The sequence below is a fragment of the Sapajus apella genome, unplaced genomic scaffold (assembly GCF_009761245.1).
Source record: "Sapajus apella isolate SASKATOON/1434 unplaced genomic scaffold, GSC_monkey_1.0 scaffold10, whole genome shotgun sequence".
NCBI classification, from domain to species: domain Eukaryota; kingdom Metazoa; phylum Chordata; class Mammalia; order Primates; family Cebidae; genus Sapajus; species Sapajus apella.
Window position 1 is genome coordinate 38,882,885 of NW_022436950.1, and position 21,038 is coordinate 38,903,922.

Consider the following 21,038-nt stretch of genomic DNA (forward strand, 5'->3'; position numbering starts at 1 on the left):
GAGAAGGGATTTAGAAATCACTTATATGAGCAGGGCACAGTGGCTCATGCCTGTCATCCCAGCATTTTGGGAGGTCAAGTTGGGTGGATCACTTGAAGGCAGGAGTTTGAGACCAGCCTGGAAAATATGATGAAACCACATCTCTTCTAAAAATACAAAGGTTAGCTGGGTATGGTGGTGCAGCCTCTAATCCCAGCTACTTGGGAGGCTGAGGTATCAGAATCGCTTGAAGCCGGGAGGCAGAGGTTGCAATAAGCCGAGATCAAGCCACTGCACTCCAGCCTGGGTGACAGAGTGAAATTCTGTCTCAAAAACAAAGAAACAAACAAAAGGAAATCAGTTGTATGAAAGAACCCTCTTCCCTAGTAGTGTAGGACTGCTACTCTAACACAAAAACTATGCTGAGTGATCGTTGTTTTGCCCTAGTTCGAGGTAACCCTAAAGAGATCCAGTCTGAGTTAGAATCACACAGGTTGGATACTTGAAAAGGCAGATTCAACAAAGGTGACTATAGTTTCAGAGATTAGGTTGACTATAGTTTAAAAAAATACATGCTGGGGGCTTATTAAATGAAAACTTAAATCTGATCACAGTCCAAGAATGCAGGAATAGAGGATATTTGTAAATATCAAGAGTTAGAGTTTGCTTCTAGGTACATTTTGGAACAGATTATTACTAAACTGGTAGCTTGGTCACGTGACAATTGTGAGGGTATCACAGTCCCATTTAATGTATCAATGAGCATTCATTATTATTGACAGTGACCAGTAAGTGGCTCCTTTCACTCCCGAAGGCTGTGGTACAAGAGGAGAAATTCTATGAGTCTTTGAAACAAGAGAGAGAGAGAGAGACAGAGAGACAGAGGGAGCGAGAGAGAGAGAGAGTGTGTGCGTGTGCGTGTACATCTCTTCAAAGCATCCCTTGAAAGCACAAGGACACTCTTAAATTATCTAAAAAGGAAGCCAGCTCTGTGGCACAATGGGTAGTGCATTGGACTTCTAAAAAGCAAACCTAGCTGAGTAAAAGACATCAAAACATGGCCACTGACTGCCCTGGGCTGGTTTGGTGCTTGTTAGCAGATTACAGATGCCTATGAATCCTTCAAGAATGTTGTATCTTGGCCTTTCTCATAAGAGGTCAAAATTGCTTGTTGTGCCAACAGTCTACATGAAAGCCCCCTTTTGAGCATATCTGTTCCTTCAAGTGGTTTCTTTCCTGATTCCATTTAAAAGGGCTGGGAAATAAAGAAGACAAGTCACCAGTTGTTTTCTGTGGCAGCAACCAGACCACCAAGGCAACTGTGGGGATTCTATTTTCTTCTGGTAATCCAGGCAAATCACCCTTAGGCCAAATGAGTGTTGCCACTCACTCAGCTCTCCTCAGATAGATGGCATCTGTGGAATTTAGGTGCATCCTAAGTGCAACTTGAAGGCCTTTCCAACCAATACTGACCTTATGATCCCCCGTCAGGCAGTCTATTTCCACCTCGGAACAGGCAGCTCCATAAACAAAGTATTCGAAGGGGTGGCCTTCGCCTTTCTCCCAGTTCATGTCTGACTCATAACCCCTGGAGGAAACAGAACTCTTGAGTGTTATTAAGTGATCAAGTCCTCTAATTGCAGACCATGATGACTAGACAGACCCATGAGGAGTTATGCAAACCACAGGAAAATACTTGTACAATAATATGCCAGCACCTAATGTATGTGCAATAAATGCATTGAATAAATATTTAGTTTTTTCTTTTAAACTTGCTTTGTCTAATAAAAACATCTAACTACTCCTGACTGGTGCCTCCTTACTTAGCTTCTTACTTCAATGAATGTCCATCTTACTGCTTTTAGCTAATATTAGATCATGTAATTGTCATCAGATTTGGGGAACTCAACCTTCATTTTACACCAAATGCTATTTCTAAGGTGCACATTTGCTTGCTTTGTCTATCTGGCTCCAGTATTTGCCCCTCTGTGTGAAGGATCAGGTCCCACGACCCCCATTCTTTGCCTCTACTCTGGTCTCTCACCATCAAGCTCCATGGCCTGCTCTGTTCCTAACTAATCTTTAAAAACATCAAATAAATATTAATGGTAAAAGAGAAGCAAGGGTCAGTAGCTTGTAGGACTCTCTACCCTCTCTCCTCTGCTCCCCTGCAACCTGGAGGTGGCCATTACAAATGCTTCCAAAGCCTGTTCCTGACAGGCAGTCAGTGCCCAGGACTCCCACGGCAACAGCAAAGTGACCAAACCAGGTAAGGCTCTACATCACCCTGCTCTCAGACAGCTTTCCCTTTCCATTAAAATAATTTAATAAACTGTTTTCCAGATTCAGTGAGTTCCTGTTGTTTCACATCTTAATGTAACATGGTTATGGTCTAATATCTTTTTGTAAATCCTGAAGGTGTAAAATGGTATCTATCTTGTGGTTTAATTTGCATTCCCCTACCTTTGTTTCTTAAGAGATAGGCTGTGTTTCCAACAAAAAGTCAACCACTGCTGAGTATTCCAAGTACTAACCCCAGAGAGCCTTATAGTACCACCCACTATGATTAGAATCATCAGTTCAGCTGAATTTTGTGTGCCTATTTTCCCTAACAGAAGTCTTTCTGGATATTAGCTGTTAAATGTTCTTTATAACCATGGGTAAATAGAAGGTACAAAGTTAGCGTTTGCCAAATTGCAAGGGAACTGAAACTCTTCCTCAGCATACCACTGTTATCTTCCATAACATGTGATTGGAGGGAGGATTTACCTGAAGTATCCAACAGCTGAAAGACTAATGCTTTCATTAAAAGCAGTCTGTGCCTGTGAAGGAAGAGCATAGTGTGATGCAACAAGGATGCCCAAAGAAAGAATCACTCAAGACTTCAGTTTTAATTTTACCCCGTGTGTTAAATAAAATTACCAGCAACAGTAACTAGGAAGGACCCAGATTAGTCCATTCCTTTCTGCATTCTCCATTTCCACAGGCATTTGTGGTTCACAGCTTGTAACTGTTTGTTCAGCACATACAATCGTAATAAATGCCTGCCGTGGTACGCTGCAGACTGGACTAAAGTCATCAACACGTGTTCCACTTAGGAAGAAATTCACTCGGTCATCCATAATAAATTTCCAATTAACATGGGACATTTTAGAAAACAATGGTTGGTTGGCTGCTTAATTAATTTTAATATCAGGTTCCTGCTAGTCTATAGAGTAAGGGTTCATTTTATAATTTATAGTTATGGGAATTGTCAATTCTTTCTGGGCATATTTGTTTCAGTTAAGGGGAATAATTTTGTTAAATTGTACCATTTACACCAAAAGGTCTCCTGACGCGGCAGTGCACAGATTTGACTATTATGCAGAAAAATGGGGGTTAGGTCCAAGTCCCCAAGTCTATGAATGAAGGTCAGAAGTGCATCAATCATTAGAGAAGACAGTGGGCTGAATGGCTGTATTTCCTGGTGGAGGGGGAGTACTCCTCACGCTGCACCTCTCTCCAGCTTTCTCCAGCCACAGCAACTCAGCTTATTGGACTCAGGCAGCACAAGGAAGAGGACAGAAACAAATATGCCCAGGAAGCATAGACAGATGTTATAAATGGAATTATAATATGAGTCCTTACTCTGCGGAACAGCAGAAACCTTTAAACGTTTCCTAAGTGGGATTCCTCAAATGCTATTTCCCCTAGACCTGTACTCGTAAGGTTGCAAAAACTGACATTCTAGAATAGCCAGCGTGACACACGCTCCCAGCTTTTATGGATATTCATTCCACAACTTCTGGTAGTTGATAACCTATTACTTTGAAAAGTTCGTTAGTTGACTTTAGAATGTGTCTTCTTTTCCAACTAGATTGTAGGCAGATCAAAGGAAGCCGCTGAGTATTTCCATTCTACTGAGTACCTATTACTGGATGAACATATGCCCATTGGCCTGGTTTTCTATTTCTAAATGAGTGCTTATATGATTTTTACTTTTACAGAATGGTTCTACTATTGTTTTTCTATTTTAGGAACAGTAAAACCCAAAGAAGGAGAAAAAACAGATGTAATGTTATTATCCAGACAATCCCTAGGTTCCATAGGATGAAACATTAATGAATTCTAGATTAAAACAGGAGTGCTGGCAGAAAAACCATCTTTCTCTCTAACAGAAAATTTTCCCAGATACATGAGTTCCTCTACTACATTGTGATAGGATTTCCACACGCTAAGAGCCAAAGGGCCTTTTACTTATCATTATATAATGGTGGTACCTTTGCAAATGCCCTTTCTGCAGATTTTAATTAAGGCATATTGTTCTTACTCTCCTCCCACTCCTTTTTCTTCTAAGATAAAATACAGAGAACTGTTGATTCTCACCCAGTCTTTCCAAGTTCCTTTAGGATTCTTGCTGATGATGGGTTCGAGGCGTTTTAGAAGAGTTTGACAGGCATTCTAGAAATTATTTTTAAATGAAAATGATTATCCTAATTTCATACAAACACCAAATTCAAAACAACATAATATATACCATTCCACAGGCTTATCTAAGAGGGAACATGCAGAAATAAGACACCAACCCTATATGAAGGTGATCTGAAAGATTTCATATGAGAGTGTGCACATGCGTGTGTGTGTGTGTGTGTGTGTGTGTGTGTGTGAGAGAGAGAGAGAGAGAGAGAGAGAGAGAGAGAGAGAGAGAAACTGGCCTTTTAAGCCACACTAAAAAGTCAGGACTTAATAAAAAACCTCTTGGCAAACCACCAGCCACTGCTTTCAGAAATGGCTTGTCCACATTTTATTTTGTGAGAAAATTCACTCTGGCAGCAGAAAGCCAGGGCAAAAGGTGATGAAGTTGTGGTGGAGAGACAGAAGTCCTGCATCAGCCCTAGGAAGAGGTGGGAGTCTATCTCAAAGTGGTACTAACATAATATGCAAGCAGAAAGACAGAGACATTTTTGAGTCAAATTGAAAGGACTTGCTCACTAGTAAAATGTCAGGAGTGAAGGAGAAAAAGAAGTGGCATTTCTGACACAGGAGAACCACAGGGTGCTGTACCACTGACTGAGGCCAAGATGGGGAAGAAGATATGAGCTGGATTAACTCTCAGCATCTTTGGAGCTCCACCCACATATTTGGCCCTGAAGGAGTTAATGATTTGGATGCCACTGCAATGACTGTTACCTTTACTGCCAACCCATTGAGATCTGCCACCACAGAACCTCCAGAGACATTTGCATTAGGGACGGTTTCCGTGCTTGTTCCACGCAGGTGGACATTTGACATTGGCATTCTTAATTCACGGCTGGCCACCTGGATTTTAGGAGAGAGTTTCTTTTTAAACACTTTGATTAGTCCCAGACCTGTTTACATGCCCACATAGTAACACACATGTAACTCCCTCAGATGCATGACATGGACAAGGGAGCAGAACCACACATTTCCTCCAGACACAAAAGTTTCTTGTTTCTAAAACCCTATATGCTAGTCTGGACCCCAAGTCCTGAACATACTTTCTTTTTCTTTCACTTTCTGGTGATCGTGTCAGAAAGAGGAGAGGCCCCAGGCCAACGCTGGAAGAAATGCTTCATTCTTATTTTTATAATCATGATTGACACCTTTGAGGGTTCTCCTACCACCACACTCTGCAAAATTCTAGCAGAACCCCATCAATGATAGGAGATTTCTATCTCCTATCCACATTTCTAGAGTTGGCCCAGGAAAAGAATGCTTCTTATGAGAAAGGACAATGGCCTTGGAAAAGTGGCGGCATGAACATGTGAGTCACAGGACATGGTGATAGTGCCACATGACAACACCGGGACTTAGCTGGCTGCCTTATTCTTTATTTTTAGTGCTAGAGAGCAAAATCATATTGTTAAGTTTAGTTGATCCCCAATTCACCTCTCTCCTGCTAGCAGCATGGCTTGAAAGTGTTTACCTACAGCTCCTATAAGGACACAGGCATACGGAGCCCTTCCATGAGGCTTGGCTCTCAGATCATCCACACAGAGTGCATAGGCTCAGAATATAAAGGTTCTGGTGATCCAACGGGAAAACATTGAAATTTTACCCTCCAAATGGGGAAAGGATGACCAGTCAATTCTCAAGTGACTGAGAACATGAGAGAAAATATATATTCAACATCTTTATACTCAAAAAAATGTAAATGAAAGAAATAATAAGATACTTTCATTCACTTATCAAATTATCTACAAATTTTCAAATTTTCAACAATCCATAACATTCACTGTTAGGGTTTATCATGAGATGGATACTTTCTGGAAAACAATTGATTATATGTGTCAAACAATTTAAAATACTCACACCTGTGACCCAGTAATTTTCCCGGAAATCTATTTTAAGAAACAATCAATAATATGATTACAGGTTAATGTACAAAAATATTCACTGAAGTATTCAAACAGCTGAGGGACGGTTAAATAAATCATACATATATCCACATGCAGCCATTAAAAATCATGATTGTAAAGACTGCTTAATGACAGGAGAAAGTGTTCACACTATATAAAATGGGTGAAAAAACAGAATACAAAATTATACAAAAGCATGTTGGTGACTTTTATCAAAAGAAAAAAAAGACAAGATGAAAAGACTCCCAAATAATGATTATTCTAAGTGGTGAAATTGTGTAGGGTCTTTGTTTTTTAAATTTTTCTGCTGCTTCCAAATGTTTTACAATCTATAATGTTACTATTATGATTAACAAAAGAGAAACAGTAGCTTAAAATTAATCTAAAATAAGGTAGCCAAAAGAAAACAGATAAAGTTTGGCTGGAAATATCAAAGATGATTTATATTAGCGATTGTTTGGAGCCCTTAATACAAAAGGGCAAGAAATAATCTAATACATCAGAATTTACACATTATCTTATTGCCCAATAAAGATTCAAAAAGAACAACTCAACTGTTACTATGGCCAAAGGAAAGCAGCAAATAAGCATATAACTTTCTTTAGCAATAAAACAACTTGAGACTCTTCTGCCACAGTCTTTTAGGAGTTCACTTCCAAAATTGGTTTGTTTACCCAGTTTCTGCTAATCACTTAACAGCTTAAGCTGTCAAAGCTCAAATCTCCTATCCTTTGTTTTTAATTTTTATTTATTTTTTGAGACAGGGTCTTGCTCTGCCATCCAGGCTGGAGTTCGGTGGTACAATTGGCTCACTGCAGCCTCGACCTCCCAGGCTTAAGCAATCCTCCCACCTCAGTCTCCCAAGTAGCTGGGAACACAGGCTCATGCCACCATGACCTGCTAACTTAAAAAAAAAAAAAATTATATATATATTAGAGACAGAATCTCCCTACGTTCCCTGGGCTGGTTTTGAACTCCTTCACTTCACTTAAGTTATCCTCTTGCCTAAGCTTCCCGAAATGCTGGGATTATAGGCATGAGCCACCCTGCCCCGCTTCCTATCCTGTATTTTATAACAGAAAATATCCATTCATTGTTTTTATCTCATGAACAGATCTACAAGCACACACCCACCTCAATCCAGTTATTTGCATTCTTACCTGAATCATTTTAGTGTGGACCCCCTGCCCCATTTCAATTCCACCGTGAGTGACCAGCACCGAGCCGTCAAGATAAATGTGAACCAAGGCAGTAGCCTGAGCAGAAAAGACAAAAACTGTTTCTATGATCTTTTTGATATTATCACATATCGTATCAATTAAAACATTTTCCTTGGAAATATTTCCCTCCAAGAATCCCCCACCTCCCAGGCTGGAGCAACAGTTTAGGTTTCTTTTGAGGGTGGGGGAAATGGGGCGGGGACTCTTTTAAAATGCAAAGTAAAGTATAGACAGGTAGAGGGAGAGGGTGAATAATTGTGTGCATGCATATTCTCATAGTTGTAGGCATGTCACAGAGAAATAAAAATGGAAATCTATTTTCTTATAATCCCATATAAGATGAGATAGATAGACATTAAATTTTTTTTTTTTTTTGCTGCAAAATGACTAAGCTAACCCTAAATCATCTTGGCACAGAATTACAGAGCTTTGGAGCTAGACAAGAACTTGGAAGTAATCTTATCTAACTGTATAGCTCCCCACAAGGATCCAGAAGGAACCAGACTGCTAACAGCATTAAAGGCTCTTATAATCAGAAACATCCAGTCTCTAAGCTAAACATGTTTTATAATTAACAAGAATGTGCCTTCTGGCATGTCTGCCTGTGCTAAACTAGAATATGGGGATATCCTAGAAATTCACAGCAGAAAACAAGGATGGCTTCTTCCCTTTGGGTCTCCAATGTAAGAGCAACATCAGCAGCATATGGTCCTAGAACAGATGTCTCTCAGTGGTTCCACTGTGGTCCAGGAAACCCTGCAAGGCAACCTTCACAGCTCTTCAGCAGGGAAGTGCTGACTGCATGGGTGTGGTCTGCATCAGCTAGGTTTCTTAACATCTAAGTTTCTATGCAGAGGGCATAATAACCCAGGATTTGAAAGTCAAGGTCTTCTGAACTTTCTGGTAACAATCCAATGTCCACTTAATAAACCAAAAATTTTCCTAAGACTTAATTGCTCACTTAGATTATTTGTAAGCAACCCTGGTCATAAGTGAAAGTTGATGGAACTGCATGTTAATCGCCAGATAAACCCAAGAAAAAGTATTTCCAGATCAATTCTCTGCCCATAAGAAGGGCCTTCCCAGCTACCTGGGGACTGTGGACCACACTTGCAGAACTCTCTTTATTTGTATCCAAAGGTTCACATTACCCCTGTGAATGACAACCAGAAGCCTCTGTCATTCCAAATAAGGCAAGTTTGACAGTGAAAATGGACTCCATTTATTTGGTCAGCAGGTGTAAACTAGGGATGTATTGGGCAAATGGTGACACCAGGATACCCTTTCTCTGAGGACAAAGGCACATCTATCCACAGTCCAAAGGAGAACCTTAGACTCTTGAGGAAGGCATAGCAGCCATGATAATGACACCCAAGGGCCTTGGGAAGATGCAGCAGAGTGTGTTTTACTGTTTATTGACTCATGACCCCTGGAAACATGGCCATTCATTCTCAAAATAATAAAGGTAAGAAATAGCTTTCCTCTACAGAGAGCCCCAAGCAGGCTGCCTGGGGGTTGTGCATCAGATGTCAGGTGATGCCAGCTATAACAATAGCTCCTGGGCCCGATTCCATGGCACTTCATCGTGCTTTGCTAGAATATGAGCCCCCGAAAGGAAGTATCAGGTCTTAAGGCATCTCTCGGAATGCAATATAGCAACAGACATGTGGTAGGTGCTCAGTAAATGTTTGATAAGTAAATTTGCGGTAGCATAGCCATGCAATCTGTTTCTTAATCTTGTAGACTCTGTATTTGGTCTCCTTGGCTCTGCAAAGTGTGCATGCAATTTGTAGTTGGACTTGGCCCATGTGATTGAGCTACAATTACAGTGGATTGTACTTTTCCTACACTGTGTGACTCTGCTGGTGACAGCATTCAGCCTGTATGTCCAAGGCAGCATGTTGACCAGAGATCACTCAGTAATTTGTTCCATGTGGTGCTGCAATCTCCTTGGGCCATTTAAAATGCCAAATTTGGTTTAGTTAAGTGGCACCATGGGACAGTTCCATTGTTAGTGCCACAAAAGATAATTCTGCAAAGCTTCATCTATAAAATAGGCACAACTGGAGACCTGGAGCAGATGTTCTACAGTGTAAGTAGAGGACCTAGTTGGGGGAATTTAAACCTTCAAACAACAACTACTGTTATCAGTGAGAAGTTAGCTTCAAATGCACAGATTCCCCAAATATTTCAGCCATTCAGACATCTTAGTTCCTGTGCCAAGTGCCATAGTAAGGCTTGGACACACAGAGGCTGGTTAGGTCCTGTCTGTACCACTCAGTGTTGACACTGCAGGAAGTACGTATGCTTATCCGCGTTCAGCTCCAAACCACACCAATAAAGCAAATCATACAATGTTTTTCTTTTCCAGTGTGTATAAAAGTGATGCTTATGCTACACCATGCTCTATTAAGTGTACAATAGAATTATTTCTAAAAGATTGTACATACTTTAATTTCAAAATACTTTGTTAAAAAATGCTAACAATCATCTGAGCTTTCAGAGAGTCAGAATCTTTTTGTAGATGGAGGAGGGTCTTGTCTCAATGTTGATGGTTGCTGACTAACCAGGGTGGTGGTGGTTGAAGATTGGGGTAGTTGTAATATTTTCTTTTCTTTTTTTTGAGACAGGGTCTTGCTTTGTTACCCAGGCTGGGGTGCAGTGCCTTCCTTACTAAGCTTAATCATTTCTAGCTTTTGATTTCAAGTGAGACTTGTGACTCTTTTTTCACTTGAACACAGAGGTGATTGCAGGGTTATTAATGGACCTAATTTCAATATCGTTGAGTCTCAGGGAATACGGAGGCCTAAGGAGTGGGAGAGAAATGGGGGAAGGGCCAGTCGGTAGAACTGTCAGAACATATCAAACATTTATTAAGTTTGCTGTCTTATATGGATGTGGTTCATGGTATCCCCCCAAAATTACAATACTAAAATCAAAGATCACTGATCACAGATCACCATAATCGTGAAAAAGTTTGAAATACTGTGAGAATTACCATAACATGACAGAGAGACAGAGTCAGCACATACTGTTGGAAAAATGGCACCAATAGACTTGCTTGAAGCACGGTTGCCACAAACTTTCAATTCATAAAAAAAGCAGTACCTAGGAAGTGCAATAAAGCAGAGGGCAGTAAAACAAGGTATGCCTGAATAACACAGGTGGGGTACATTTGACCCCCTCAGCTGTTGGGCAGGGACTGCCTCTGCTCAGGGAGGAGTGTGGGATGATGAAGGCGGTGCAGAGGTTGAATCCTTGTTCTGCCATTTACTGGCTGGATGTCCTTAGGCAAGAGAGAGAATCCCTATGGGCTTCAGTTTCCCCTTCTATGAAATAGAGAGATTCATAACTACCTGATAGAGATGAGATAGGGACTAATTACAAATTCCCCAGCTCAGGTCCTTCCACAGAGAAGGCACTCAAATATCATGTCTAGTTTCCTCCTCTATTTAGTTTGCTTCAGAATGGAGTCTTTTAGCATGTGTCTTCCAAGGAGTTTGATCTCAAACTCCTTGATTCTGCCCTAAGTAAATATTTTTAGCACAGAAGCTGGTCAGTTTCCCAGGAGGCCTTCAAGGATGCATTTGTACTGCTGGCTCTTGCCTAGCTTGTTCTCAGCTGAGCTGAATCCCACTTCAGTTTCTATCAAAAGGTGTTTTGGGGAGACCATGTGGTGCAGCTAGAAAATCCAGCTTCGAGAGCCATTCATACCTGAGTTCTAGCCCCACCCCCACCTCTACCAGCTGCAGGACCTTGAGCCAGCTATTTAAACCCTCTAAGCCTAGATTTTTTCATCCCTAAAATGAGAATATAAATTTTCTAGGTTGTCCTAAGGTTGAATGAGATAAAACCTAAAAGTACTTAAACATCATAGTGCTCATTAATTGTCATTATTATTATTTTTTCTTTCTTATAGAGATGGGCCTCACTATGTTGCCCAGGCTGGTTTCAAACTCCTGGTCTCAAGCATTTCTCCCATCTTGGCCTCCCAAAGTGTTGGGATTACAGGTGTGAGGCACTGCATCTGGCCATATCTTTTTTAAATCTACCTTTTGAGAAAATTCTGATGAGGAAAATGGGCAAGACCTGGTCTATGGCAGAGGCCAGATGTGAAGTAATGACAGCCATCAAATAGAGGTGGTGCATCATGTTTACCTACAGCCAAACATGAGAGGATTTCCAAAGGATCCATAAACAAAGGAGACTGTTTTTCCTGATGCTCCTGACCAGTCTGCTCAAGGCAGATGGCCCTGACTGACCTCTTTGGTAAGTGCCAGCTAATCAGTTTATCCAAAATTCTATACCAAGACTCAGTGCTTACAAACACTTTTCCCAGTGGTAGTTTTTTCTCTCTTCCTTTGTAATAACCTTGTTTTTGCTTTTATTTCTCAACTACAGCCTCTTGACTGTCTCTCACATCTGAGTTAATTGTATGTAGATGACTACATGGCTCTGTGTTACTTTTTGCCATCACAAACAGGCAAGGAATGAGAAGCCTGCAATAAGATAACCATTTGTTATAATACTTCTCTGACCTACCTCCTGCCTACAATCAAAGCTGCATGCAAATGGTCTAAGGATGACACCAAAACTCAACTAGGACAGTTAGGTGAATGGATGGATATGGGATAGGGAAATGACGGTCCTGCCCATTTTTCCTGGCCTCTTCTCCTCCCTTAACACACAAGATCCCCTCAAAGCTCCCCCACCCCACCATTTATTTTGTGTGATCGATCAACACAACTGCCATGCCTTCTTCGTGGCTCCGACCAAGGAGTGAATCTGCAAAGAGGAGTGACAATTGTGAGGGTTCTGCCAGCTTATCTGTATATACATGGATGTGTGTATGTAAGAAAATAGATAATAGGGGTTCCCCACTGCCATACAATGAGCCAGAATGTTGCAGTCCTCACCAGCCATTAGGGGTAAGCTTCGTTCAATCTTGAGAGACAGTCAGGAATGAAGAGGTGGAAATAGCATGTGGGATTCAGCAACCAGACAAGGGGATTTCTTTAATCAATGAAAGAAATTAAACTGCAAGAGCAGATTCCCTGTCCTCCCTTTCACAGTTTTAAAAGCTCCAAGGTGAATAAACTTCAAAAATTATATTTAAAAAGTGATTTATTTTTCTGGATTTAATTTACTCCAACCCATGCAGAAGGACAGGACACCCAAAACCTTGCAGCTTCTCATTCCTATTTCATGGTCCAATGACACAGAATTGCAGATGCTGGGAGAGGAGTCTTGGAGGCCGTTGGTCCCACCCTCCTGCTTTCCACATGAGCAGTCTCGGCCCAGAGCAAATGGACCCAGCCGCCTGTTGCCAGGACGAGGAGTAAACCTGTCTCCCAATTTCCAGCAAGAATGTTTTTCACCAACCATGGGGATGTGGGCAGACAAGCTCTAGTCTCCTCTGGAGTAAAGCTAGCTTAATTACTTTGACTTTGGTGGCTTTTGTGAAATTTAACAACTGGGCATTGCAACCATATGGCTCACATGACTTAAGAAGTTTCCTCAAGACCTCTTGCTTTGTCTATGCTGTTTCTAGGCAGCATCCTCATGTGTGTTTGGAGGACTGACCTGACCAGCAGCGCGTGAGCCAAGGCCGACAGGAAACTTCAAGGGGACCATGGCCAGTCCTTTCTTCTTCCAGTAATTCTCCACGTTGAATTTTTCCACAACCACTTTCCTCTGGGAGTAGGAAGACATGGCCATACATTCTCTCCAACACTGGGCCAGGTTCTTGGCATTGATCTCTTGTTTGTAGGGTGTTTGATCAATTTCCTTGTACATGTTTATCATTCGCACCTATGAAAGAAAAGGAGATTAAGGCAGGAAGGGGAAACCTAGCAGACATAGGCTTGTCTGCCCCCTGTCCTCCTGGTCAAATTCTGTCCATCTAATAAGGTCCAAGCCAGTATCTACTTAGTCCTTGTGGAAGCCTTTCCTATTGTACAACATTGTCCTCTTCCTCTACTCAGAGCTTCTATCAAACATGCTAGCAATTACTTCTGTGCTTTCTATGCTACTCTTGTGCAACTTTAAAGGATGGAACCCTTCCCTTATGTTCCAATATAACTCAACGCAATCCATGTATGCTGTAGACTCTTAATTCTAGTTGCATTTGGAATAGCTGCTGAAAGATCATCTAGGCCACATGATTTGGATTACTCAGATGCTGTGTTGTAAGATAAGACTACTCACCTCCAAAAGAGGCAAACATGAAAGTTTGCTTAAATATAACCAATATCTAGGATGAAGAACAAATTAAAATATTCTATCCTAGGATGTCTGAAGCACTGAGTGCAATTCTTCCTGTATTCCCAGAATTTGTAACTAAGACTCTCAGTGGAGAATAAAAGGTGCCAAGTATGTTATATTCCCAGCTGAGAAAACTCTTAGCACTTGTGGTCAGCCCCCTCCCTAAGCTGACTGAGCCATCACAGACACACTCTCCCCACCCTCCTATGCAAATTATCAGATCATTGTAAGAGAAAGACTGGAAATTAATGAGCTGTGCCATTTGGGGGAAGTGGTGTTTTTAAGAGGCCGTTCCCTGCTCTAACTTCCCTGCGTGTGAAGACAGGTCTTCTTGTGTTTCTCTTCCATAGCGCTACCAACTGTAGCAGAGAGTCTGGTGGGATGACCACGAAGGGAGGGGCAAGGCCTCCCACACGTTCAAGAGAAGCAAAGAAAGTGGCTACTCTTGGGCAAAAGGTGGTAGATGAGTTGGGACTGAGATAGGGGCTAAAACTGAAGCCTAAGCACTGCCATCTTATAGAGAAGCCACTTGGGCCCTGGGCATAGGTGTAGTTCTCAGAACTGTTAATGTACATCAATTCTCAGAAGTGTTAAGGGTAAAAATTTCCACTGCTACCCTCCTTTCCCTTGCAACAAACTGCAAACTTTAGCTTCTGTACAGACTGCTTGACTCGCACACCTGCTCACCCCTGTGCCTGCTTGAAAAAGGATGTGGTTTTACAGCTTAAATGACTTGCTCCCCCTGAGCTCAGGGCCATGGGTTGGAGAGACATGAATCCTCCTTGGCTGCCGGCAATAAAGGCCCTGCAATTTGGCATACTTTTGTCTTGGTGTTGATTTTCTGTGCTCGCCCCGGTGCAACAAGACCTGGGGCCTTCTAAAGACAGCCAGGACACGGGCAGAGAGGCATGATCACCAGTGGAAAGCTGTGCCAGCTGCCTGCTGAAGGTCCAGGGACTGCCAACTTTTGGAAGAGCTGGCAGAAATGGAGCCATAGACAATGTACTTGAAAAGTGACTACTTCTGACCAAAGAGAGGACTGTGAGCTTGCTGGGAGAAGTCACAGAGGGAGAGACTGGCTGTTTTCCCTAGTCCTTCCCCTCTTCCTCCTTGCATCAGCATCACAGCAGAAGGCACAGAGGAGGGGAAGGAGCTGAAAGAGAGCTCACTCCATCTCCCCACACTAATTCTACTCCAGGATCTGGGAAGAGGGGCCAGGGAGGGGAAGGTCCTTGTCAATGAACGAAGTTGGGGCTGAGGCGGAAAGAACTGAAAGGAGAACCTGGATCATTATGGCAGACAGGAGGCAGGACTAGATTGCAGCTCCAGACAGAACAGCTTGTGGAAGCTTGCCTTGTGAATTTTAGCTCCAGATCGACTGCAAAGACAAACCAGTAATCCCAAGTGGACCCACAAATCCTCTGAAGGAATTGGACTGCTCTTGCAGAACTCAGGAGATACCTCAAATACTGTGATTGCCCCAACTGCGGAAGGGGTAAAGGGAGACCCTCCTCTCCTAAACACACACCCCCACTGGAGAAGCTGAAGGCCTGTTCTCAGGAGAAGTTTCCGACCTTACCTGGAGCTGAGCCAATTTAGAGAGCCGAGCACAATGCAGGGATAGAAGAAGCAGGAGAAAGGCCCTTGGACCTCACTGTGTCCCCTAGCAGGTCATTCCTGCCTAACACCACAGGGACCCATTGGGAGTATGACCAGAGAAGCCCCTAGAGAGTATAACTCCACAGGGAGAAAGAAATCTCTAGCTGATCTTTGTAATAATTTGAATGGGACAAGAAGCCTCCTGGCCCAAACTCAGAGGAGAGCACATATCTGGTGTGCAGACTCCACAGGTGAGGGAAGAACCAAGCTCTTTTCTCTCACAGCTGGGAGGTGTGTAGCCCAGAGCAAGTTTTCAAGCCCATCACACCCTCTGCCTGGAAACAAACTCAGGGCTGTTGGGGGGTACACAGTGGGAGTGAGACTGGCCCTTCAGTTTGCATGACAGCTGGGTGAGGCCTATGACTGCCAGCTTTCCCCCACTTCCCTGACAACCTGCATGACTCGGCAGAGGCAGCCATAATCCTCCTAGGTACACAACTCCAATGACCTGGGAATCTCACCCCCATCCCCCACAGCAGCCACAGCAAGACCCACCCAAGGAGAGTCTGAGCTCAGAAGTGCCTATCCCCACCCCCACTTGATGGTCCTTCCCTATTCACCCTGGTAGTGGAAGATGAAGGACATTTAATCTTGGGCATACTATGGCCCCATCCACCACCAGTCCCTCACCACACTACTACAGCTGATGCTTTCTGGAAAGTGCTACCTCCTGGGAGGGGGTCAACCAGCACAAAACTAGAGCATTAAACCACCAAAGCTAAGGACACTAATGGAGTCCACTGTACCCTCCATCACCTCCACCAGAACAGGCACTGATATCCATGGCTGAGAGACTCATAGACAGTTCACATCACAGGAATCTGTGTAGACAACCCTCAGTCCCAGCCTGGAGTTGGGTGGACTCGCTGGGTAGCTAGACCCAGAAGAAAGACAACAATCACTGCAGTTCTACTCACAGGGAACCACATCCATAGGAAAAGGGAGAAAGTACTACAACAAAGGAATACTCTGTGGGACAAAAGAAACTGAGCAACAGCCTTCAGCCCTAGACCTTCCCTCTGACAGAGCCTACCCAAATGAGACGGAACCAGAAAACCAACCCTGGTAATATGACAAAACAAGGCTCATCAACACCCCCCAAAAATCACACGAGTTCACAAGCAATGGATACAAACCTATAAGAAATCTCTAATTTACCTGGAAAAGAATTTAGGAGGTTAGTTACTAAGCTAATCAGGGAGGAACAAGAGAAAGGCAAAGCCCAATGCGAGGAAATCCAAAAAATGATATAAAAAGTGAGGGAGAAATATTCAAGGAAATAGACAGCTTAAAGAAAAAACAATCAAAATTTCAGAAAACTTTGGATACACTTTTAGAAATGCAAAATGATCTGGAAAGTCTCAATAATAGAATTGAACAAGTAGAAGAAAGACATTCTGAGCTCAAAGACAAGGTCTTTGAATTAATCCAATCCAACAAAGATAAAGAGAAAAGAATAGAAAAATATCAACAAAGTCTCCAAGAAGTCTGGGATTATGTTAAATGACCAAACTTAAGAATAATCCATGTTGCTAAGGAAGAAGAGAATTCTAAAATCCTAGAAAATATATTTGGTGGAATAATCAAGGAAAACTTCCCTGGCCTTGCTAGAAACCTAGACATCCAAATACAAGAAGTATAAAGAACACCTGGAAAATTCATCACAGAAAAATCTTCACCTAGGCACATCATCAGGTTATCCAAAGTTACGACGAAAGAAAGAATCTTAGGAGCTATGAGACAGAAGAACCAGATAGCCTATGAAGGAAAACTTATCAGATTAAAAGCAGATTTCTCAGCAGAAACCCTACAATCTAGAAGGGATTAGGGCCCTATCTTCAGCTTCCTCAAACAAAACAATTATCAGCCAAGAATTTTGTATCCAGCAAAACTAAGTATCATGTATGAAGGAAAGAGACAATCATTTTCAGACAAATAAAGGCTGAGAGAATTTGATCAAGTCATCACTATAAGAACTGCTAAAAGGAGCTCTAAATCTTGAAATAAATTCTGGAAACACATCAAAACAGACTTCTTTGAAGCATAAGTCACACAGGATCTATAAAACATAAATACATGATAAAAAGTGAAAACAAAAAAACACAAAGTACACAGGCAACAAAAAGCATGATGAATGCAACAGTACCTCACATTTCAATACTAACATTGTATATAAATGGTGTAAATGCCACTTAAAAGATATAGAACCACAGAATAGATAAGAACTGAACAACCAACTATCTGCTGCCTTCAGAAGACTCACCTAACACATAAGGACTCACATAAACAACGTAAAGGGGTGGAAAAGGCAATTCATGCAAATGGACACCAACAGCAAGTAGGAGTAAGTATTCTTATACCAGACAAAACAAATTTTAAAGCAACAGCAGTTAAAAGAGACAAAAATGGATATTGTATAATGGTAAAAGGCCTTGTCCAACAGGAAAATATCACAGTCTTAAACATATATGCACCTGACACTGGAGCTCCCAAATTTATAAAGCAATTACTAATAGACCTAATAAATGAGATAGAGAGCAATACAATAATAGTGGGGAACTTCAATACTCCACTGACAGGACTAGACAGGTCATCAAGACAGAAAGTCAACTAAGAAACAGTAGATTTAAACTATACTTTGGAAAAAATGGACTAAACAGATATATACAGAACATTTCATCTAACAACTGCAGAATATACCTTCTATTCAACAGCACATGGAACTTTCTCCAAGATAGACCATATAGACCATATGATAGGCCATAAAACAAGATCAATACATTTAAGGAAACTGAAATTATATCAAGCACTGTCTCAGATCACAGTGAAATAAAACTGGAAATCAGCTCCAAAAGGAACCTTCAGAACCATGCAAATACATGGAAATTAAATAACCTGCTCCTGAATGAGAATTGGGTCAAAAAAGAAATCAAATGGAAATTAAAATATTCTTCAAACTGAATGACAATAATGATACAACCTGTCAAAACCTCTGGGATACACAAAGGCAGTGCTAAGAGGAAAGTTCATAGCCTTAAGTGCTTACACCAAAAAGAGTGAAAGTGCACAACCTGACATTCTAAGGTCACACCTCAAGGAACTAGAGAAACAAGAACAAATCAAACCCAAACCCAGCAGAAGAAAGGAAATTACAAAGATCAGAGCAGAAATAAATGAAATAGGGGGAAAAAAACAATACAAAAGATAAATGAAACAAAAGGCTGGTTCTTTGAAAAGATAAATAAAATTGATAAACCATTAGCAAGATTAACTAAAAAAAGAGGAGTGAAAATCCAAATAACCTTACTAAGAAATGAAACAGGAGATATTACAATTGACAACACTGAAATACAAAAGATCATTCATGGCGACTATGAACACATTTACACACATAAACTAGAAAACCTAGAAGAGATGGATAAATTCCTGGAAAAATAGAACCCTCCTAGCTCAAATCAGGAAGAATTAGATACCCTTAACAGACCAATAACCAGCAGTGAGATTGCAATGGTAATTTAAAAATTACCAACAATAAAAATTCCAGGACCAGATGGATTCACAGCAGAATTCCACCAGATATTTGAAGTATTGGTACCAATTCTTTTGAGACTATTCCACAAGAAAGAGAAATAAGGAACCTTAACTAATTCATTTTATGACAGCATCACCCTAATAACAAAACCAGGAAAGGACACAACCAAAAAAGAAAAGTACAGACCAATATCCTTGGTGAACATCCATGTTAAAATCCTTAACAAAATACTACTTCACTGAATCCAATAATATATTAAAGAGATAATTCACCATGATCAAGTGGGTTTCATACCAGAAATGCAGGTTTAACACACACAAGTTAACAAATGTGATACACATGCAAGTTAACAAATGTGATACACTACAAAATCAGAATTAAAAACAAAAATCACATGATCATCTCAATGCAGAAAAAGGATTTGACAAAATCCAGCATCCCTTTATGATTAAAACTGTTAGCAAAATCAGCATACAAGAGATATACTTTAATGTAATAAAATCCATCTACGACAAACACAGTCAACATAATACTGAATGGGGAGAAGCTGAAGGCATTCCCTCTGAGAACAGGAAAAAGACAAGGATGCCCACTCTCACCACTTCTCTTTAACATAGTACTGGAAGTCCTAGCCAAAGCAATCACACAAGAGAAATTAAAAAAGGGCATCCAAATTGGTTAAGAGGAAGTCAAATGGTCACTGTCGGCTGACAATATGATGGTTTACCTTGAAAACCCTAAGGACTCCTCCAGAAGGCTCCTGGAACTGACAAAAGAATTCAGCAAAGTTTCCAGGTCAAGATTAATGTACACAAATCAGTAGTTCTTCTGTACACCAGTGGCGACCAAGCAGAGAATCAAATCAATAACTCAACCCCTTTTATAACAGCTACAAAAATAATAATAAAATACTTAGGAATATACCTAAACAAGGAGTTGAAAGACCTCTACAAGAAAACTACAAAACACTGCTGAAAGAAATCATAGATGACACAAACAAATGAAACACATCCAATGCTCATGGATAGATAGAATCAATATTGTGAAAGCGACCATACTGCCAAAAGCAATCTACAAATTCAATGCAATCCCCATCAAAATACCACCATCATTCTTCACAGAATTTGCAAAAAAAATTCTAAAATTCATATGGAACCAAAAAAGAGCCCCCATAGCCAAAGCAAGACTAAGCAAAAATAACAGATCTGGAGGCATCACAATACCTGATTTCAAACTATACTGTAAGGCCATAGTCACCAAAACAGTTTGTTACTGGTATAAAAATAAGCACGTAGACCAATGGAACAGAATAGAGAACGCAGAAATAAACCCAAATACTTACACCCAGCTGATCTTTGACAAAGCAAGCAAAAACATGAAGTGGGGAAATGACACCCTATTCAACAAATGGTACTGGGATAATTGGCTAACCACATGTAGTAAGAATGAAACTGGATACTCATCTCTCACCTTATACAAAAATCAACTTAAGATGGATTAAGGACTTAAACCTAAGACCTGAAACTATTAAAATTCTAGAAGATAACATTGGAAAAAACCCTTCTAGACATTGACTTAGGCAAGGATTTCATGATCAAGAACCTAAAATCAAATGCAATAAAAACAAAGATAAATAGCTGGGAGCTAATTAAACTGAAGAGATTTTGCATAGCAAAAGGAAGAGTCAGCAGGGTAAACAGACAACCCACAGAGTGGGAGAAAATCTATACATCTGACAAAGGACTAATATCCAGAACCTACAATGAGCTCAAACAAATCAGTAAGAAAAAAAAATCCCATTGAAAAGTGGGCTAAGAACATGAATAAACAATTCTCAAAAGAAGATATACAAATGGCCAACAAACATATGAAACAATGCTCAACATTACTAATGATCAGGGAAATGCAAATTGAAATCACAACGTGATACCACCTTAGTCTTGCAAGAATGGCCACAATAATAATAAAAAAATCAAAACAGTGCATGTTGGCGTGGATGCGGTGAACAGGGAATATTTCTATGCT

General features: G+C 41.0%; 1 protein-coding gene across 1 annotated transcript in view; it reads right to left on the minus strand.

Moving 5' to 3' along the window:
* LOC116551970 (aldehyde oxidase) overlaps window positions 1-21,038 on the minus strand; it is an 86,111-nt gene that overhangs the window by 6,635 nt on the left and 58,438 nt on the right. Inside the window, exons 26-31 of the mRNA XM_032278723.1 lie at window positions 13,142-13,369; window positions 7,499-7,594; window positions 5,149-5,277; window positions 4,345-4,419; window positions 2,749-2,801; window positions 1,453-1,567 (exon numbers count right to left, since the gene is read on the minus strand). Of these exons, the coding sequence (XP_032134614.1) occupies window positions 1,453-1,567; window positions 2,749-2,801; window positions 4,345-4,419; window positions 5,149-5,277; window positions 7,499-7,594; window positions 13,142-13,369 (696 nt within the window). The remainder of the gene's footprint in view (window positions 1-1,452; window positions 1,568-2,748; window positions 2,802-4,344; window positions 4,420-5,148; window positions 5,278-7,498; window positions 7,595-13,141; window positions 13,370-21,038) is intronic.